At 45.0% G+C, this 22,809-nt stretch overlaps 1 protein-coding gene across 1 annotated transcript; it reads left to right on the forward strand.

Moving 5' to 3' along the window:
- Positions 1–217: 217 nt before the first annotated feature.
- slc9a3r1b (SLC9A3 regulator 1b) lies at positions 218–21,433 on the forward strand. The gene is made up of 6 exons (XM_047572583.1): positions 218–1,175; positions 14,804–14,974; positions 16,627–16,780; positions 18,142–18,185; positions 19,268–19,387; positions 20,413–21,433. The coding sequence occupies exons 1-6, from the start codon at positions 513–515 to the stop codon at positions 20,548–20,550; spliced, it is 1,290 nt and encodes a 429-aa protein (XP_047428539.1). The 5' UTR covers positions 218–512; the 3' UTR covers positions 20,551–21,433.
- The last annotated feature ends 1,376 nt before the right edge of the window (positions 21,434–22,809 follow it).

Below are 22,809 nucleotides of genomic sequence, written 5' to 3' on the forward strand. Positions count from 1 at the left end.
TGAGCCTCATTGCATAGATTTATAAACGCAAAGGAGCAGATTGACTCTAATTTGAACTTGGAATTAACTTCTAATCCTAAAGTTTTCCCCTCAGATATTTAACTTTTCTGTTTAACCAAATTACGCAGGTGTGGTAAACCAATAATCGGTGGTCTACAGGACTTTTATCCACTCCTCCATTCTTCTCTGCTCTGCTTGGTTCCGTGCAGTGAACGCACCTCCCTCTTCCTGAGCCGCTGCTCCACTTGTGCGGGAGGCAGCGCCCGCAGCCAGAGTCCAGCCCGCCTCCGTCCCAGACCCATCAGTGCGCACAGGAGCCTCCCGGAGGAGTACGCACAACATCAGGTGTGAGGATCAGATCCCAGAGTTAGGACGGACCGAGGGGGGCTGTCTTCGAACGCAACACACGCTCCTCCTCGGCAGCATCCTGAGGAGAGAACCTTCTCTTTCTTCTGGTCATTTCTTCCCCGCGATCGAGGTTTTGCAAACAGGTTGCTGCTGTTGAGGCGAACATGCCGAGCAAGAGCCAGTATCTGCGCCCCCGGCTGTGCACGCTGGAGAAGGGGGACAACGGCTACGGGTTCCACCTCCACGGGGAGAAAGGTAAGACGGGCCAGTTTATCCGGCTAGTGGAGCCCGACAGCCCCGCCGAGACCTCGGGGCTGTGCGCCGGAGACCGGCTGGTGTTCGTGAACGGGGAGGACGTGGAGAACGAGAGCCACCAGCAGGTCGTGTCCCGGATACGCGCCACCGTGGGGCGGCTGGAGCTCGTGGTGGTGGACCCGGACACGGAGCAGCTGCTGAAGAAACACAACATGAAGTGTCTGAAGGAGTACGTGACCGACGGAGTCCCGCTACCTTTCGACGAGGAGGAGGAGGAGGAGGTGTTAGAGGAGGAGGAGGTGGTGGTGATGAAGAAGGAGGTGGTGGAGGAGGAGGAGGACACGGAGGTGAATGGCACAGAAAACACGCATGAGCGGCGCGCAGAGGTGGAGGAGGTGGAGGAGGTGCAGCAGGAGCAGGAGCAACAGGAGGAACAGCAACAGGAGCAGGAGCAGAAGGAGCAGCAGGAGGAGGAGGAGGAGGAGACACCCAGGGAGTCCACGCCGGTCCCGGAGACTAACGGAGAAATCCACGGACACGTCCAGAAGAAGCTGAGCATCAACTCTGAGAAGGTGAGTTCAAGCGCAGTTCGAAACTTTCAGTTGTTTTTAGAGTTTTCCTCCAGAGAAGAGGCGTCTGGGAGCGGGGTAGACCCGGTTCAGTCTGGACCAGGACCCCCATCAGTCCCCCTGAATCCCTCCATGATCACAACAACAACAACAACAACAGGAAATAGTTCCTCCGCTGAAAGAATGCGTGTGAATGATTTGTTTTCACTCTTTTTTTATGTGAGTCTGTTAAACATTACTTCAGTCTGCAGCGTCCTGGATGCGTCTCCACCACAAACCGCTCAGCGGACGCTTAAATGGTGTCTTCTGCTTAAACACAGAGCACGTTTTATGCAATTTCCTAAACTCAGAAACCCGTCCCTTTCTCCCCGCGTGTCTCGTCCTCAGTGTCCTCAGTGTCCCCAGTCTGCAGGGACTGCGAAAACCTGATTGAACCACAAACCGCTCAGTTTACATTCAAACGAGCTCCTCACGTGTCAGATGTGAGAGCGGATTCTGTTTTCTGGTTAAATATTAGATGGAACGAGCATCTCTCTGTAAGAGCCAAGATGGCGTCTTCTGTGTCGTTGTTTTAGTTCGTTTGTTCTAAACTCAGAGACATTATGGCCTCATTTAAACTGATTGAATCACACGTGGACATTGAAACGATGGGAGGTCAACGTGGTGTCACTTTGAGCTGGTTAAGATCCAAGATGGCGTCTTCTGGTGCCATGTTTATGTTCTTCTTGGAGCTTCTCCTGAGGCCTCGGGTTGATTAAAGTTCTTCCTGAAGAAGAACAGATAGATGTGATGCTTAAATATCAAGTATTTGTCTTTGGCTGATTGAGCATCAATCATGTTTCTACTTCTCGTTTGGTCGTCGATGTTCTCCACAGACTAACGGAGGGCGCCGTGGTTCACAGGGGAACCAAACCCTCCGTGCAGCTTTATTCTGACGGTTTTCAAAAGAAAACAGAGCAGTAGGTGAACGGCAGCGAGGCCCCCGCTGGGAATCGCTCGTTTGTGCGGAGCCACGTTTGTCGGGGGCCGAGGGACGAGACGCTGCAGAGACGGAGTGGAAATTAGACTCCGGGGACGGAGTTTAGTGTCTCCGTGCTGCGTTCAGAGGCAGCGCGTGTTTTGCATCTGCCGTTTCTGGAATTTTCTCCCTACATCCTGTCCGGCATTCCTGTGCCCGAGGAGTCCTGTCGGCCACAACACACACACACACACACACACACACTTACACTGCAAAGCCTTGGAAAACACACACATTGTTGTTTCAGCAGCCGCGCTGACGTCCTTCATCTTTGAAGAGACACAAAAGAGAGTTTGGAGAGAGACGCCTTCTCCGGAAGCTGAGGAGCCTCTCTTGTGGTTGCCATGGCTGCACTTATGGTATATATGGGTGTGGGTGTGTGTGTGTGTGTGTGTGTGTGTGTGTGTGTGTGTGAGGATGGAGGCAGGAAAAGAAAAAACAGATGAGCGGTGACGAAGGTCAGAGAGGAATAACAGCGACTGTCGTCACCGTGGAACAAAACACACAGAAAGAGTCGGGTCGGCTCCAAAGGTCGAGCGCGTGTTTACCAGGCAGTAAAATCTTTACTCTGGACAAGCTGCCTCACGCTTTCTCTGTCTGAGAGCAAAAAACTACGAGAAAAGGCTTTTAAATTGACTTAAAATACGCTGCAGTGGGTTTTATAAAACGAGTAAATCTGTCGAGCCTCAGAGAAGCTGCAGACGTCTGCACACGAGTGTTTTTAGACTGAAGACATGTACGTTTCTAGAGATAAAGTTTAATACGAACCCTCTGGAGTCCACAGTATAATCGACCTTTATATTTCATCTTAAAAGCGTTTCTCCTGCCTTTTCATTTTGACAAACCGTATCAACACATTGGACCAAAAAACAGACTAAAGCCATAAAATCTGAGTAGGAAAAAGTTAGATTTTTCTCAGTGAAAGCCACAAACATGTTTAACGAACCATTTTTAGAACGTAGAATGTAAATTTCAAAAGCTTATGGACAAATTTAGCAAACAACACTTTTCAATTTCCATTAAAATGAAACATGCATGTTTGTATTTAGAACATTTACAAAACTCTCAGTAATAAAAAGTAATAATATTTAAAAGTCTAATGTCTCTTTGGCTGCAGTTGCTCCACAGACTGAATATAGCATCACTTGTTCCTTAGCAACCATTGACACATCATGTCCTGATTGGTCGATGGGATTCATTTTTCCACCAATAGGAAAATGGGCGTCGTCCTTTTTTTTGCATTCGAGCATTTGAAGCTAACTCTCTGTCTCCGCTTGTTGCCGTTTTGCTTTTTTACCATTTGCACCAACATGACGACGATATTAAGACTAATATTAAGTCCATCATTAGTGAAGATACTGCATGAAAAATAATTCTGTGATACCGTCAGAATTTTGAAAAATATTGTGATATAGATTTTTGGTCAAACCGTCCAGCGATAACCTGAAATAAGATGTTTTAAGCTTTAACATTAGGGTTGTTGGTGCAGTACGAAACATTATTGTGATATATTGTAATATTCCACATATTCACCGAGAAATTTTAAATGCAGCTTAAAATACACGTTGTATACAGTATATGTGAGACATATTTATCCCAAAATATGGGAAATTACCTGGTCAGGCACGAAATATATCCACAAAAACAATAAAGGACAGTATCAAATATGAAATAATGTACAAAATATACGAGAATATGCAGAACTCTGACAGTTCCTGTAAACAGTGTGGGCAGAAAAATGCTATAAAATTGTGAATATAATTGCCAGACTCTGAGGTAATTAGTGTAAAATGTCAGATTATTGTGCAAAATAATCTGTAAAAAAGACAAAAACATGTCACAAAGACAAACTCGGTCATGAGTTATTGTGTAAATCAGATGACGTTGATAATTTATTGGACAAATTGAGCAATAAAAGGAGGTGCATGACTTTTTCTGTCAATATTTTTCCTAATTTTTCCTTATTTAACGTACGACTGTAACAGGTTATAGTAGATTTTTAGGAGCCTGTCGGACTTAGAGGAATTATCCTGGTAGCAGATATTTCCTATCGTCCTCAGCTCTGGTCGTTTTTAGAAAAACCTAATTTTAAAACGCGTTGTGTGTGTGTTTTTTTTTTGGGAGTCCTCCTCCTTGATTTTCCCGGCTGCTAATTACAGAGCGGAGGGAGATGAGAGACGTTGTTGCGTAGGAAAGTGTTTCTAAATGTGCGATGATGATCCTGCAGCCGCTCGCAAACCACGTAAAACTACGAGAAGAGACGTCGGTGTCGCTGGTTTCTCCTCTAATCTGCACGTTCACATAAAACCTGCTCATTACAGAGCCTCCGGTCCTTGAAAGACTGGTTCTTCGACAGCACATGTTTACCCCGAATAAATCATCCCGGGGCTGTTGCGTGGGAACATTTGTCTGGATTTGTTTGCTCTCCGCTGCGGTTTTACGGCCCTCGGAGCCTGGATTCTCTTTTCGTTTGTGTCGTCTGGTCACGGTTTGTTCATCTGGTCTGAGCCCAGACGGTGAAAAAATCATTTAAACTGTCACGTCCTCTCCTGGTGGATACAGGATACGTGTTGTAGCAGAATCAGAGAACAGATTTCATTACGGAGCTTCTTGTTCTTCTGTAAATTCATTAAACTCCTTCTGTCTGGGGACGTTTTCAGGCCTGAAAGTTTGAGGATATTCTGGAGAATATTATTGTTGTCGTGCCCATTATGAGCTCCTTCCTAATATTGTGCAGGTCTTCTTTCATCAGAGGACGACCTTCTGAGGGTGTTGAATGTTTGTTCCTAAAGCGTTTTTGTGCCTGTGCCAGGCTGCATCCTGCAAGGAGTGTCATAGCTGTGTAGTGGAGGTGCCATGTGGACGTCTAAGTAACACCCATCCTGTCAGTGGTCGTAATGTTGTGGCTGATCGGTGTAATTGCATAATGCGTGCACATTTCTCGATGAAAACCTTACGCCTTCCATCCAGGTCAGTCACGTCCTCTGTGAGATCATGTCTTGGTGAAACTCATGAGGTTTTTGCCTCCAGGATGAAACTGTCCGTTAATAGAACAGACGTCATGTTTCTGTGCGAGCGGCGGCAGCAGCCGCACCTTCGCTAACCATCCAACTCCAGGACGTTTTTGTTCTGGCTTCCTGTCTTTGTTGTTGCTGGAGGAAGAATCTCTCACCTCATCGTCTTGGCTCGCGAAGGAGACATGAAGCAGGACTGTGAATAAATATCAGCTACGTATAAATATAAATATATACGTGAATAAAGTTGATCGTCCGCTGCGTTCGCCAGGTTCTCGTCCTTGAAGCTATTGTTGACAGCTCCAGGTGTTGTTTGTCCATTGAAGTGCAGGTTATTGTGTTTTTTTATTGTGTTTGCGTGAATCATTGTGACGTCTGGACGTGAGCCGCGTATCAACACAGAGAGATTAGTGTGTTTCTAAGCGTTTCATGACGGGAAACAGGAAGAACTTTTCTTGTGGTGCAATATCACGAAGTCATTCTTCAGTTTAATCCGTGCTTCACGTTATTTACTGCTGAACTAAATCTGCTTTTTATTTCATATTAACTCCTATTCATCTCGACTCTTTGTAGATACCTCTTTGCTTTATTACCTCCAGTCACTCATATTGTCACTGGCTGCAGGTCCAACAATGCAACGACGCACACCCACCTTTGTGTATTTCTGCTCTTTGCTCCTAAACTTCCCCTCGGGGATAAATAAAGTTTGATTGTGAATAATGAAGTGGGAGGATTTGAGAGACAGTGCAGTGGGCGGCACTAAAGGCATTAAAGCCATGGACCCGAGGGGGACGAACCCAAACTGCACCTCTAACTGAAAAGTTAAGGCCACGTTTACACAACGTACGATTTTGTGTGAAACCGTATAAATGTTGCACGTTTAAAGCTGGATTTTTCAGTGTCTGGAAAAGACAAATACGGAGCCTGTGGTTTGAGACGTTGCTGCTGCATCAGATATTGACCCTTGTTGGGTGGCTGGGTTAATATACACTCATGCATCTCCAAGGATTACAGACTGAACTCCTCTTCTTTTTGCAACGCATAGACCTGGGATATGTGCTACAGCCTTTGTACAAGTAAATGTTTTTGCTGTGGACCAACCTTTATGGAGAACGCCAAAGATATTGTCCACTAGGATGCTTTGCACCACGGTATTTGTATTTGTTGAGGGGGAAAAAAGTAACTGTGTTCGAATAAAATTCACAATAGGTGTAAAAATCCAAATCTAATGTAGGATATGCACGTGTAAAAATAAGTGTTCTTTAATGATCCGTTGTGATAACTGTGGATGTAGGTGCAGTGTTGGTTGGTGTTTTGCATTAAATGCAGCTAATAGAGGTGATTTATTCTGACCTGAAGGAGCAGAACATGATGGATGATGATCTGGTTCTTGTGGGAGACAATAGAGGCGACTGTAGGGAGAGAGGTTAGAGGTTCAATCCCCAGAAGTGTCTTTGAGCAACACACTGAACCTCATACTGAGCTAACGAATGCTAACAGACGAATGCTAACGTGAGACGTTATTTGCTGCCTCCACGACCAAGTGAAGGTGAAACATCTACTGGACTAAACTAGTGATGATTTGACCCGTGTGGTTCTGACCCAGCAGACGAGCTGAAGTTGATGCTGGTTCTCAGTTTGTTTAGTTTGAGGCTGTGTGGCTGTAGACCAGTTAGGGGGTCCACGCTGACCTCTGACCTCTGACCTAAAGCTCCTACATCAGACACATCAGAACCAGAAAACATGGACGGGGACAGATTTTCTCTTACCTGGGGAGGAAATGGCACCAGGATGCTTGGTCCTCGGTTCCTTAAGGTCGTGGAGAGTTGGGTTCAAACAGGAACAAACTTCTGTTTCCACCTGCAACACACATGACACAGGTTTATTATTTTTAAGTCAGTTTTAATCCTGTGTACGATGAATATAACTAAAGAACCATTCATAGACGTGTCTGCTAGAAACCCAACATTTGTTTTTGTTCTAAGTTGGTTCAGTTTTCAAGTCGACAAAAACCAAATCCCACGCAATAAAAAAAGAATAAAAATCTATTTTTATAAAGTGGTTCTCAGCAGTTGATTAATTTCAGTTTCAAATTAAAAGCCTTTGGTTTGATACGCCTTCATTTTGACTTCCAGTGAGTCGCCACCCTGCCTCATTCCTCTGGGATGTTGTTTTATGTGCGAGTCCTGTGGGAGTGAATCAACACTATCACACAATGACACGACGGCGCAGTCACGCACAAGTCATAATGACGTGTTTGACCAAAAAACAAAAAAGAGTCGTGGAAAGTGTAAGAGAATGAGACGGAACAGGAAATGAGAGGGCGTCCCGCCGAAGGTCCGAGGCCTCGACGCCGCTGCAGGTCTTGAACCCTTAACTCAGGTTTCTCGGTGCCAACACATCCTCCCTTGTTGGAACTTTTTTTTGGACGTGCACGTCCGCCGCGTCCCGGGAGAACAGAGCGTCGTTGTATCGATCATAATAAATAATCGATGATGCGTCGTCACGACGCTTTCCCTCTGCGAACACCGAACAACAGATGCTCTGTCCCTGCAGGTCAGGGGTGGAACCTGAAGCTTTAGCGCGTGGGCGGTGGGTGAGGAGGGGGTGAGGAGGGAGGGGGGAGGCAGTGGGGGGGGGGAGGCGTTATGGTCCCACGGGGACGCCGCTCTGAGAACCTACAATGCCACATTCCACTTCCCACCCCATTCTGTCCAAGACTTTCGCCGGACAATGAGCCGGAGCGCCGCACCCAGACCAGGCTGGAAATGACCCTGAAATAGACTCACCCCCTCCCTCCCCTCCCCTCCCTCCCATCACACCACGGGAGTCCCTGAACATGTCGTACTAATTAAATTCATGACATCACGTTTGACGCCTTCCGATCGTCGTTTTAGATTCACACTCACATGATGAATCACAGTGATGATAAATAACAGCCCTGATGTATTAAACCTTCATTAAATTCCTCACTCAGTAGCTTCAATAATGCAATAATGCCCCCAGGTGTGTCTTCTGATGCCTTTCCCATTTTATTGCCCTCATGCTGAGGTGGTTCTAGAGTCCACTGGGACTCAAACCAAAAAAATAAATAAAAAATCTCCTTTTTTCACGTCTAATGTCAGACATCAGGCATATTTTGGTTCTTTTTAGTTAACTGGACATCTTTAGTGTCCTACATGCTACATGCTGAAGACATTCCCAAGTCAAACACTGTGTTAGCCACTTTAGCTCATTCACCATCTTCCAGACTCCATGCTAAGCTAACGGCAGCAAAGCTGGACCACAGGGTGTTAAATGTTGCTGTCAACGCTGCCCGAGTTGCAGCGGCACCAAAGAGACCAACAAACTAAATAATGTGATGCTAGCGCAAGTTATTTTATGAGCTATTTACCGGTTGCTGCCTCCTGCCGGTAGCTAGGCTAGTTAGCTGGTTGTGGTTGCTAGCTGGTAGCTGCCTGCTGGTTGGTTTTCAGTTGCACTGGGATCTTATCCTGTGTAACAGTGAATGCTATTTATTCCTAAAGCTAATTATCTGCTCCACTTACCAACGTCTTTCCTCTTCTTTCTGTCTTTTGAATTGAGCTCAGTTGTTTCATTTAACTACTTTAAAGAGACGTGCACACGACATGTAAGATGATTGAAGTTGTGCAAAGTGAACACATGGACTGACACAGGTGAAACTAATGAGGAGAGAGAGAGAGAGAGAAAAGCAGGAGATGCAAAGAAAAGCACGGTCGGCCTGTTTCTGTTTCATCACTAAAAACTTTTTGGCCTGTGTTCAGTTTCAGTCTGGTTAATAAATGTGCATCAACTGTTTTGCCTGCGGCCCAGAGCACAGAGGAGGCGTCTGAGTAGGTGGTTTGTAGGAGGAGGAACCAGGGGCTAACGTTTCTTTCTGGGGGAGTCAGGTAAATGTCAGACCACGTGTAAGTGACATTTAAGTTTAAGTTTGCCGAGTCGTGTCCGGTGGGCGGGAGGGAGGATTCTTTTAAAGCCTCCTTTGTCTGTGGCAGAGCTGAGAATTTGCCTTTTTTATGCACCTGGAAAACGATTCAAAGAAATGTAGATAATCTTTTTGTTTTTCGGTGCAGAGCAGAGTCTTTCAGGAACTGGTGCAGGTCTGCAGGAGGAGGGGGGGGGAAGGGTCATCGACAGGAAGACTGGAGGAGGAGATAAAACTTAAGGTGATCGAATGCAATCATGATTTCAAAAAAAAAAAAAAAGGCTGCAGAGCGGATGAGCCTTTAGAGATTTCTGGTAACTGACTTCCCATTCAGACCTTCCCCCTAAAGACTCTGCTGTAACGGGAACCTTCCTTCGCTGTCTTTTGTAGAACCACTTCGTCCCATCCTCTCATAGAGGTGGGGGACAGTAGGGAGCTTTGTCCCCCCCCACCCCCCTACCTCTTTCTGCTTGCTTTGCAGCTGGTTCAATGGTCCGGTTTGAAACCCAACACCTCCCCTCCTCTCCCCTCCCTTACCCCTCCCTTACCCCCTCGCCATCCAGCCTGGGAGGACAGGGAGTCGTGCTGTGGTTGAAAAGGTTCCTCCATCAAACATTTATAAATCTGACCTTGAGGCGGTTAATCTCCAAAAAACTACACCTGACAGTCACAAGGACTCGGTTCCTGGCGGCGCGTCGCTCCGGTGGCGGGTTCGACCGCGCTGATCAAAGAGGCCGTGGGCCTCCCCACCGCCTCCCTTTATATCAGGAGGAGGAGGAGGTGCACAGCGGGACTGCTTTAGATGACATGTGTGCATTCAGGGCTCAGCTGAGTGTGACAGCGCCACTCGATGGTTCCCAGGACGCTTTCAGGTGAAAGCAGCTGTTTGGATAAAAGAAGAAGAAGAAAATGGTCTTTGTGTGTGTGTGTGTGTGTGATTCTTTGTTTCTCTGGCCTGGAGCTGGACGTCAAACCGCTGGCGGAGAGAGAGGAAAATATGAAGCAGCTCTGAGGCCGAAGCTTTTTCTCACAGTCAGTTCTCCTGAGCCAAGTACCTCTGCTCACACCTGGCATTTAAAATTTGCCAAATTTTTGGTTGTACATACCAAACTCTAAGAACATGTATCCAAAGAAACAAGTATCTTCTTCAGTTCTCTGCTTGGATGAGCAGCTGAACACAGAACATCTAGGAACCAGGAGGTGATGAGGTCTTTAAGGGCCTCGTCTGCAGATTTATAATCCTTGATTTTTACAGAGAACTGAAGCTACGTTGACCCCATCTCCTCCTCCTCCTCCTCCTCCTGCTGCTGCCGTATAAAAGCATGATTCAGCCCTTACTCCTGCACTGTTCCACCTGCCATCTGTTAAAAACAAGACTCATGACCAGCACAGCTTCCAGAATAATCCACCAGATCTCAATAACTCCACCTCGCTCCCTTCAGGGAGAAGATGCAAAGCATGTAAGGCTTCACAAAAAAGCCTGATACCTGCTGCCCTTAACAAAAAGCCTCACTAAATGTTAAAGACGGTTTTGTCTTCGTGTCTCTCATGTGTTTTGCGCTGTGTCCAATGAGCTGTGGTGGTCTTTGTGGAATGGAGACGGCGCCATGAAGAAGAATTTCCCCAAGGGGACAATAAAGTCTACGACCGAATAAATGAATCTTCCTCGATAATTCAACGCTCGCGCTGCAGCTTTTTCTGGAGACGACCTGATAACGATGAATCACGGTAGTAACTCACCATATTTTTGTGGAACATTTAACTAGAGCATTTTAAGGCAACGTGTCTTCCTGTGAGTTTCGGTGCAGCCTGTGTCTTATCTCCCGGTTTTCACGGCTTCCTGAGGAAGAAGCAGAATCGGGTCTTGAACAGGAGTCGAGTCGGGTCTAAGGAGGGAAACAGTGCAGGGCTGCAGAGGTGGGGGGGGTCTGTGGGAGGGCGAAGCGTGTTTTAGGAATATTAAAATGGGACCTCTGATTGTTGCAGACTGCTTGGTATTCAGGACGGACCCGTGTTTACCGCTGAGGTAGAAACTACTCTCACACATTAGTCTCCTGAGAGATGCCGAGTGGAAAGCTGTTTGCACTGAGGTGCAAAACAAATGTTATGCAATTCTTTTTTTTTTTGGTGCATGGGAGAAGTGGTTTCGCTTTATTTAGACCGGCCAGTGTTACTTAAGGGTGTGCAACCACTTTACAGTAACCCAACCCAAGCCCAACCCTGACGGTAACCCAACTCTAACTCAATCCTACCCCAACCCTGACCCTAACCCAACCCTGACCCTAACCCAACCCTGACCCTAACTCAGTCCTGACCCTAACCCAACCCTGACCCAATCCTGACCCTAACCTTAACCCAACCCTAGCCTAATCCTGACCCTAACTCAACCCTGACCCTGACTAGACCCTGACCCTGACTCAATCTTGACCCTAACTCAGTCCTGACCCTAACTCAGTCCTGACCCAATCCTGACCCCAATCCAATCCTGACCCTAACCCAACCCTAACCCAATCCTGGTCCTAACCCAATCCTGACCCTAAACCAACCCTAACTCAATCCTGACCCCAATCCTGACCCTAACCCAATCCTGACCCCAATCCAATCCTGACCCTAACCCAACCCTGACCCAATCCTGATCCTAACCCTAACCCAATCCTGACCCTAACTCAATCCTGACCCCAATCCTGACCCTAACCCAATCCTGACCCCAATCCAATCCTGACTCTAACCCAATCCTGACCCTAACTCAGTCCTGACCCTAACCCAATCCTAACCCAACCCTGACCCTAACCCAATCCTGACCCTAACCCAATCCTGACCCTAACCTTAACCAAACCCTAGCCCAATCCTGACCCTAGACCAACCCTAGCCCAATCCTGACTCTAACCCAATCCTGACCCTAACCCAACCCTAATCTTGTAAGATACTCTGAAACTTATCTGTAGAAATGCATTTGCGTTACTTCTATGCAAAGACACTCTACTTTAACCTCCTGAGACCCGGCGTCCTCATATGGGGACGTTAAGTTTAAGTTTTAGGTTTGTGGCAGCTTCTCATCCTCATAACTAGATACTAGTTGGTGTAAAACCATGATACAAAAACTCACAGTTGAAACTTGTTTATTTATGTTTATTAATAGTAACGAGCTATAACTTTGCTAATTAGCAAATACTCGATTGAGGACGTTGGGACTATCATTATTTGCAATTCTGCTTTTGCACATCCATGTTCAGACATGAAAATGAACCGTTTTATATTTTATTTATTGATGTAATATTTATATTGATAATAGTATATAAAATAATCCCGGTGTCCACGCATGAGGACATCATTTTTTCCAAAAATGACTCCCTGTTCAAAGGTGCTGTGTAGTTTTTATCGTTCTAAGGTCTTTAATATTGGTTTGCTTGTCTCTTTCTCGTTAACAAAAGTTGAGCCAGCGCAGAGGAAAGATGTGCTAATGCTTCCTGTGCAACATTTCCTCCTCAGTGGGAAAGTTTGCATAACAGAAAGAAAGAGAGAGGTTTTCACCTCGAGGAGAGAAGGTTTCTCCGTGAGAAATATTGTTGGAGCCAAAGATAGATGTGAAGTCAGAACCTAAATACTTCCTGCATCAACGAGCTGCAACTAAAAACGTCTTGTATCGTGTCTGTTTCCGTCACTGATTGCATTAAAGGCTCTGGTTGGTTTCAGCTCTATCGCTTGTTCCCTTTGGAAATCAAAAACAAGCTGCACACTTTAAAGTCCATCTAAGCAAATAAGATGCCAGAGGAGGAATGTGAAAGCTCCTCAGGCCACGGCTGAGCGCAAATCAATGCCGTCATTCCACAGATAACACCGTCCGGTGCTGATATCAGTTGCTACTTCACACAGCGTCCCCTGAACGTTCTGTCTTTTGAGCGTATCTGCATCCGACCGTCAGATTCTCTCTGAAGAGCTGCCATTTGACAGCTGCTCTCGTTTCAGTTCCCCTCCTGCATGCGTCTCGTCTGCTCAGCAGATTCCACGGATTTCAGAAACGTGTGGAGATTCCTCGTCCCTCCGCTCCTCTTCTCAGACACAAACCCTGCTCTGTTGTCGCTGCCAGTTCGATGCTCAGCCCGATGCCAAGGCTGCAGCGTGTCACATCTGCTTTTTAAGGGCAGAGCTACTGCTTTCTGTAGAAGCTGGTTAATTTAAGACTCCGAGGCGACGGAAAGGCCCGGATTAAAGAAACCACTAATTCAGACCTGCAGCAAGTTCCCTGTTTACCCTCTGCTCCTGATGACATCTTTTACATTTAAATGACTCGTTAAGAGAGCCTGTGGATAATCAGTCATCAGTATGATGAAAGTGCATCTGTAGGGCTCTTACAGGGAGCACGTCTGATTAGCATACATGTTCAGCGCACTCTGCAGGCTCTTCACGGACGGGCACGGTCAACCGGCATCGCTGATGAGGACAAAGCTGCCTTCACATTCGCAGAAGTGTGCAGGACATTTTTGCAAATTAATACAGAACGATTGTGCAAGAACAAGAAAGTCTGGCGTTGCTGTGACTTTTCTTTCATCTGGTGCAAAGAAGCAAAAACTATGAAGTGCAGCAGACACGGTTCAATCGAAGGTTCACCACGTTTCTTTATGCACTAAAAAGTAAACATGTTCCTAAAGTGGTCACAGACGATCTGCACTGATAAACAAAAAGTTCCACTGTTGGCACGTCACATGATTCTTTCCTGGACACATAATGTGTGGTTAAGGATTTCCCAAACAGTTTGCATGTGATTTATTGTTATGATTGCTTATCTCATCCGTGCTGCTCATCTGTCAAAGCTGCCCAGCAGACGGAGGCGCGGTGGGAGGTGTTGTCTTAGAGTCACCATCTTATGTAATACAGTGAAGTGTCCGTTAATCAATAGGGTGGGGTTCTGTCAAGTGACTAATTTGTGTATTTATAGAGCGCGTTCATTGTCTTCAGTTGACCGAGGGTGGGGGCACGCGGCGCTGTGCTGGGGAGGGATGTGTCGGGTCAAGTTTGGTCACGGTGACAAAGTTAATCCCGACTCCTCAGTTTGCTGATGTGACCCTTTGATGCCGGAGCCATTAAAGACCCTCCGGCTAAATAAAGAAAGTGCCTCATCCACGCAGCGGATGGGAGGTCCTGGGAGTTTTTTCCGGGATGACAATACAGCCCTAACTCTTCCTGCCATCCCCGAGCAGGGACGGGGTGAGGGGAGGCGGTCAGGGGTCGACGCCCAGCTTCCATTGTCCTCCTTGGGCCGCGGACCACTCCGGAACCGGCCCCTTCCTCAGAGACCCCCCCATCCACCCCTCCCCGAATTCTCCTAAAACCTTCCAATCACTTGCCTTAGAGACCCCCTTCCTTCCTGGCGAGGACTCGGGAGTCACGTGGGCTCCCCAACGCCCGCAGGGTTTCGCTCCCGATTGTTAAAAACACGATGCACAACACATCAGCATGCAGCAGCCACCTGCATGTTCAACCTCGGCTTCATATTCATGGTTAACGACTCACTGGAGCTCTCTGTAATCTTTGTGCCTCTTGTCCTCGCCGAGCAGACACCCATGGTGGAGGTAAAACCTTTTTTTCGGCGTCGCCCTGTTCGCCGCCGCCGCCGCCGCATTAACGGCTCACTGACCCCGGTTTTGCCTTCCAGGAGGTGTGCCCCCAACTGCGACCACGTCTCTGCGTGATCCAGCGAGGCCCAAACGGATATGGCTTCAACCTGCACAGCGAGCGGGCTCGGCCGGGCCAGTACATCAGAGCCGTGGATGAGGACTCCCCAGCAGAGAGGGCTGGACTTCAGCCCAAGGACAGGATAGTGCAGGTACTTCAAAGACTCTCTCCGTGTGACACCACGTAGAGTCATGTGGTGATTATTTAATCTTGTTTCACTGAGTCCTTTCAACAAAAACATCCATGCTGATATCGTGACCTGATTACTTTGCGGTACAAACAACTTTTTGGATAAAAATAGACAATGATGGTTTGGTGTGTAATCAATTTCAATCGTGATTAATCGCGATTAATTGCAAATTAATCTAATTTTTTTTATCAGCTACAAATTTACCTTGAAGGGATTTATTTTTGTTTTTTTTACGTGGATCCAACAAATCCAACAAAATGACAAACACTGACCAGAATAGTTTGCAGAATAACCTCAGTACAAACCTGGAAGCCAAACACAACGTGTTTATGGAGGAAAGTTGATCTGGAACTGATCCATCAAAGCTTTGTGTCCAGGTTTGTCTGATGTTCTTCTGAATTATAAAGTAGATTTATTATCAGATCATTTGGGGCTTAATGTTGTGATGGACAAAATATTAAATTGCAATTAGTGGTGATTGTCCACAGCGAACGTGCGATTAATCGCAAATTACTCAAAATATTTAATTTCTCCTAATTGCACTTGTAATATGATTATAGGGTCTTATTTTTGCAAAGGTGCATCACAATAACTAAATACTGTCGAGACTATTCTCTAGAATAATCTCAAAGGTATGAGACTGGAACTGATTCTGTTTCAGCAAAGACCTGCTGAGCCAATCAGATCATTAGGGCGGGGCTTAACGTTGTGATACTACTACCACTACAAATAATAATAATAATAATACTTTTCAAATCAATATTACAAAGTGCTACAAAGCAAAAACATAAAAATATTTGTCTCTGGTTGGTTTTAGGACCAGGTCCAGTTCAGTCCACTCGCCCCATAATTAAATCCAGACATAGTGTCACATGAGTCTTAACTTAAAACAAAACAAAAAAAGAATATGAAGCCTCTCTGTGGGGTCTTTATTAATCCGCCCGGGGAGCTCAGCACCAACTCCTCCTTCACGTAATCAGATCTGCACAAAATATATGAACTAAAACTAAAAAAGTGCAGCGAGTACAAGAACTCGCTGTGTGGTTTTATTATCTCTAACTCCAAGAGAACAGAAATAATAAGAAATGAATAAGAAAAGAGGTATTAAATGGGCTGTGTGAGAGTCTGGAGGGGTCTCCAGTCCCTGAGTGGGCCCCCGACATTTACACCACCCACCGAGGAGCCGGGCTTTGTAAGGAACCGACAGCCATTGTTAGTGCTGTTACTGGCCGGGGCTGCTATTGTCCTGCTTCCTCTGGAGGACCAGCTTAGACTCGCCGGTCCACCCTGTGACCTAAACACACACTCACGCCCTTCTACACATTTCTCACATGCTTTCCCATGGAGGTTTTATATCAGATCTCTCAGCTGGTCTCGCAAAAAGGAGAGTAAAAAATGCAGCTGTCGTAGTAAGATGTAGACGTGAGAGTTTAGGACTCGTAGTAGACGGGGAATTTGTGCAGGATTTCCTGCCATCGAGGCAGACACAGTGATAACAGGAAAAAAAAAAAAAAGAAGAAGAGAAAACCTGATAAAAACTGTGTGGGAACAAAGAAAAAAGACACAACAGTGTGTAACTGTCAAGGTTAAAGCCTGCGTCCTCCTCTTTTTAGGTGAACAGTGTGTCGGTGGAGGGGAAGACGCACTCGGACGTGGTCGCCATCATTAAAGCCGGCGGCAACGAGACCCGGATGCTGGTCGTGGACCCCGAGACGGACGCCTTCTTCAAGAGGTGCCGAGTGACCCCCACCACCGAGCACCTGACCGGTGAGAACGTCAAACAGTTCACTCTGCAGTTTATTCGCTTTTCTCTGGACTTCAGACACCGACACACTCCCCGCCCCCCCCTCACATGACATCCATGCCCTGCAGGGAGGGGTTTTAGAGTAGACGAGGTCCAAAATCCTCATTTCTTGTGCAGAAAGTCTCTAAAAGCTACAAGCTCAGTTTAGCTCGTTGTTCCTGCCACAGCCTGCAGGGGGCGCCGTAGCACAGTCTGTGATCTATCTGCTTCAGCTTCCTCTCAGGACACGTTTAAACACTCGAGTGCTTTCTCTCTCTGCAACAAGAGACCTCTCATATATAAACCTGATGCTGGGCTCCGTTGGCATGGCAACAGAGGAGGAGGAGGAGGAGGAGGAGGAGAAGGAGGAGGAGGAGAAGCTCTTTAGTTATTGGAAGAAGCGACGTGTACAAATATTTAACAATAGTAATTATTTCTTTACAAAAAAAATAAGACTCTCAAGCTCTGAGATGCACTTCTAGTTGTAGATGAATAATTCTTGCACATCTGTTCCAAAAAGGGCCAGAATCTGTTCCTCAAGCTTCTTGTCTCCTCTGTTGCCATGCCAACGATGGGAATAAACAAGAGAGGTCATCCAGGTATAACCTCAGGCTGAAACGAGAGCAGCTGGACTTTCTCTCAGGTTTTACTGAAAATGTTTCATCCGAGGAGGAAACTGAAGAAGCAGCTACGAGGATGAAACATCTTCAGGATTCACTACGACCTGCACGACTCCAGCTCAGCTCTTTTTAGCCATTTCATGTGAGAAGCGTTCAGACCGAAGCTCACGGTCCTCGAGCGAGTCCACTTCGCTGACCTGCAGGATTAAAAATAAAAAACCACTCCACGGGGGTGAGATTCCAGCGAGGTGTTTCCCAGGTAACTGCCTGCACTGCTGCCCACTCGGAGGGCACCTGCCCACGCCGACTCCTCCACGTCAACGCTCGCTGCTTCTCCTCCACCTCCTCCTCTTTGTTTGGTTTCCAAGGAGCTCGATCTCCAAGTGGCCTCTCAGCCCGGAGCTGCAGACGCATTAGGTCGTGGAGAGACTCGTCTCAAGAGTCACGCAGCTGAAACCTGAGGTCCAGAGTCTCAGATCTGACTCTGAAGGAGCCGCTGTGATAATAATAATTTAAACTTAGACTTTTTAGAACGGAGGGATGGAAGGTAAGAAGGGAGGATTTATCGGAGGTAGAGGGACTCATGAGGAGATGATCCACGCGTGAATAATAGATGCTGAGCTATGTAACGGAGCAGGTGTGGGTGGGAGGAAAGTGGAGCTGCAGAGAGACTCATGATGGAGGCAGAGAGGACGATGTCTGACTCCTTTCTGATCTGTCCACAGGTCCTCTGCCCGAGCCGGTGGTTAACGGAGGAACGGAGGAGAAGGTAAGACTCAACACCAGACGACATTTAAATTAAAGCGTGGGAGAATATAAGGAAACGACTGGAGCTTTATCTCTGTCCGAGCTCATGGATCGTACGTTAGTTAGTTAAAAAAAATCAGGCATTTAGATCAAATGTTTGAAGTAAAACTGCTGCAGCATCAAGAAGATAAAGAAGAATTTAAAGTTTGCTTTTAATACCAGAAACAAATAAGTTTTTTCTACTAACTTGATTAAAGTCCCCATTATTACCTCTGGTCTAAATAAACCTGGTTCTTCTGCATGTTCACAAGACAAAGACCAGATATTTCGTATCACAAAGTCTTTAAAAAATAATCGCCTACAAACTTCAGATGCAAAAATTAGTTGAAATTCAACATGGCGACAGCGAAAGCCTCTCCGATTACCAGACGTCCTTCTCCTCATGTTGAACACACTTTTATGTAAATGAGCTGATGTAACACCCGACCTTGGATTAAGACACACGAACTAAAAGGAACTCTGGTGTGTGCAAGTTTTTTAACAACACTCAGGCTTCTGGCCAAATATGCAAAGTGAAGCCGGACTTCCCGTTAACTCTGGGACTGAATGTGCAGCAGCGAATTGTTGCGTAACGAGCTGAGACGACGGGTGGAGGAAAGATTTTTTTTTTTTTTTTTTTATTTTTTATTGGGGTTGGAGAGTTAAAAACCTTAACAGCAGGCTGCTGCAGTTTTTTGCCGACTCAATCTTTGTTTGCTGCGATGCTTTGCAGGAAGTTTCACATCCTGCGGCTTTTACAAGTCATTTAAACTGCTGCAGAGAAAAATAATGAGCTGCACTTCAACACTTCAACACAAAGCAGCTTCTTTTTTCTGGATATTATCCTCAAAAAGCCTCCGGATACATTAAGTTTGCCTCTTTATCAGTCAAACCTTTTTCTCTATAGAATTATTTGTGCTTCTGTTTCACTGATTTTAACTTAAAAGGTTTAAACTTTGAGTCAAAGGTGCAGCTTCATCTAAAGATCCAATGCTGCCTCCTGGTGGTGAGGACGAGAGTTGCACGTTTCCCTGAGAGTGATGCTGAGGATGTTTGTGTTCTCAGGTGAACGGCAGGTCGGACATCGAGGCCCAGAGAGACTCGAAGGTGTCCCTCAGTCCTTCTCCGTCCAACGCCTCGTCCAACGCCTCGTTCACGACCACTCCCACCAACACCCCACCAGAGGTACGACGCAGGAAATCTTAAATAAATAGAGACGGGGTGTTTCTGGATGTTAACTGGGAGTTTAGATGTCTTGAGAAATAAGATGAAACCTCCTAAACTGCTCCCTAGGGGCCGTGAACCCGTCCAACCCACGATGAGTTAATTGCAGAGGACATATACATAAATAAATCTGACCCAGTTTCTACAATTAACCGTGCAAAGAAGATACCACCTCCTTAATGCATCTTCTTATTAGTCTTTAAACAGAGCAGATAAACAGATTAACATTTATATGTTACAGGGATTTTTGAGATGTGGTCTCATAATAGACTGTAGAAAAAAAAAAAAATGCTAACCGATGATGTGACCCAATACTACAGTCAGCCACCAGGGGGGGCTCCACAAGCTTTGCCTTAGAGAGAGTCTGGTCGTTGAAATAAATGTCCACCATTAACCTATAAATGTTATTAATATGTAAAAGGTCCTCACTTAAATATCCCAGCGTCTACTTCCTTTAAATATCTTAAATGAGCTGTAAAATGCTTTGTAGCCCAATCACCTCATCAGTCATGGAGCTGTGTTTATCTTCTCCTCAGCCTCCGTGTTCATCCATCACCGTTAAAAGTTTAAATTACTCAGAAAAATTAGAAATACTCAGAAATAAATAGCGTAAATTAACTATCAAATATCTATCTACGTGAACACATGGGTTTCACAGTATATATGACGCTAGCTGCTATTTTTCGTAAGCCTTTCGTCTAGATAACTAGCTAGCATAAGGCTAGCATGAGGCTAGCATAAGGCTAGCATAAGGCTAGGCTAACTTCAGTGGAGTTTCCGTGTTTCTGACTTGATATTTTAACTTTATCCATTATTCTCTGTTATTAACCACTTCTCTATGGGTGAATATTGGTTAGATGGATCCAACATGGCGCCCATGAAACACGTGACCAGCTCAGAACCAATCAGCACAGAGGGACAGATCAGACGCTCCGTCCCCTGGTTGGACAGACTCTCTCTGATACTTTTTTTTTTCCCGTCTCCAGGGTTTGATCACAGAAACGATCCCGAATCTCAACCTGAGCCTGCAGCAGGTCAAAGAGCTCGCCCACCAGAAACGCTCCAACAAGAGAGCGCCCCCTATGGACTGGACCAAGAAAAACGAACTCTTCAGCAACCTATAGACAAACCTCGCTGCAGCCAAGCTCCACTCATCAGTTCTTCCAAGGAGACAGCAGGAAGAGCAGTTTTCTTTCTCTTTCTTTCTTTCTTTTTTTTGTTTTTTTTGTAAAATATAGTCTTATTATTACTCCTCATGTTATCGTCAGGCAGATATTATACTAACAAGACAGATGCCAATGAAGGAGAACTGTTTGGAAATGTCCCTGCTGGCCAGAGTTTGGTGCTTGTGGAAAAACGAAGGAGTTGATCCTTCAGATTTATTCTAACACTTAAAAAAAAAAAAAAAAAAAACAGCGTGACAATCAGTTTTTAGTTCGTTATCTCTTTAACCTTTTCGACGTATTTTTAAACGATTCCAAAATTTGATCCTTTCTAACACGAATCTCCTGTTTTAGGAAACTTACTTAAGGCTTTAAACTGGAAATAACTATATTTTAAAGTGCATATAATGTATGTGTATATATATAAATACAAATATAAATATAAATGTGTGCATCTTATATCATGTATATTTTTACACTCTGAAATGAAAGTGAGCTCGGCTTAAGCGTCGCCATTATTCACCCGCTCTTGATGATTTAAATGTGAACTACACGAGTAACTTATTAGCCATCGTTGTTACTGTGACCGGCTGCTCACTGAATGTTTTTATTGCTCCAAACACGAGAGAGATTTCCCCGTTCGACGTCTCCTTCAGTCATTTTCCGATCAGATCTGAAGGGACCTGTGCTTTGGTGAGATTAAATGTCCAGTATTGAGAAATGTTTTTAGACTGAATTAAGAGTTTTTGTAGCTTTGAGCGGTTTCTATTCTGTAATGTTTTTCGGTCATCGCAGCATTTTTATCCTGTTATTTGAGAATAAATGAAATTATTCTCCATTCTCCGGGTTGTGGTGCTGTCATGCATTTCTTTATCAGTTAAACTCTCTTTTATCGAACAAGACGAAGACTCTGAAGCTCCTCGTTTTCATCCTCGATCTTTCAATAAAACCCCAGAAAGTAGAAGACACTAATCTGGTAAAAAAAAAGAAGCAGATAATGACGTGTTCACTTCTTAAAACAGATAAAATAAATGTGACTAATTTGCATTAACTACAGAAATTACGCGATTAATCGCAAGTAGACGGTCGACGCTGATTCTAATATCATACCTGCACTAAATAACCTTCATGGCTTAAAAAACTGTGAAATATCTCAGTTAGATTTTGAAAAAAAAAAAAAAAAAATGGATTATTTGCATTAATTATAGAGATCATGCAATTAATCGCGATATTTTAATCTTCTGACAAACCTACTTCTTATTAAAAAAGACTAAATATTCCATCATGACTTAAAATGATTATTTGCACTACATCTAAAAATCGTGAGAATAATTATTTCTTTAAAGGTAAATTTAGAACAGATAAAAAAGGCGATTAATTTGCATTAACTCATGTTTACTCTGGAAATCATGCAATTAATAAAAATATCATACGGTAAATTCTTCTTCGTGGATTTTCTATTGTTTAATTACGAGGAAACAGCATCATAAAGATAATAATAATTCAACTAATTTCAGGAGGATGTAGCTTGTGATGCTGTTAAATTAAAAGTATTTCCGTTATTTAGCCCAATGACATCAAATAAAGCGTCTATTTACCGATGATTATTGAATTTACCGCAGCCTGTTATAAGAGACGATTAGAGCGAAAACTGAAATAATGAGACACACTTCAGTGTAGTTTGTTTCCATCAGACGGAGCTGAAGTCTTTTTTCTTCTCCTCCGTCCTCAAACATGTCACATTTGTCTGGAGCAGCTGTCCACCACTAATGGCCTCGACCTTTCTGCTCCTCGCTGCCATCGTTATCACACTCGCTGTCACACTCGGCCTCGTCTCTGGGGGGTAATTGACCTAATTGGAGCTTTGATGGACGTCAGGGTGAAACGAGGTAAAATGGTAAAATAATAACAATAATAATTATATTAATGCACAAATAATTACGGTAATTTTAAGACAATTCAATATATTAATAAGTGAGCTGAGCTCTGAAGGAATTATTTAGCTTAGCATCAGCTTAGCATCAGAGCAAAGACCAAAGACAGAGGAAGCTAACGGTTTACGTGTGTTTCAAGACTTTGCGCTAATGCTAAGCTAAATAGCTAAGTGGCTTCAGCTTCATATTAACCCACAGACTAAGCAGACCCCCCCCGGTGGCAGCTATACACCGATCAGCCATAACATTACGACCACACAGGAGAATAATATTTTAAACCATCTTC

This window comes from Mugil cephalus, chromosome 20 (genome assembly GCF_022458985.1).
Source record: "Mugil cephalus isolate CIBA_MC_2020 chromosome 20, CIBA_Mcephalus_1.1, whole genome shotgun sequence".
Taxonomy (NCBI): Eukaryota; Metazoa; Chordata; class Actinopteri; order Mugiliformes; family Mugilidae; genus Mugil; species Mugil cephalus.

Coding starts and splice junctions, on each gene's coding strand:
- slc9a3r1b (XM_047572583.1), top strand. CDS start 513: ATGCCGAGCAAGAGCCAGTATCTGCGCCCCCGGCTGTGCACGCTGGAG. Junction 18,186..19,267: donor ACGGAGGAACGGAGGAGAAG/GTAAGACTCAAC, acceptor TTGTGTTCTCAG/GTGAACGGCAGGTCGGACAT. Junction 19,388..20,412: donor CCACCAACACCCCACCAGAG/GTACGACGCAGG, acceptor TCCCGTCTCCAG/GGTTTGATCACAGAAACGAT.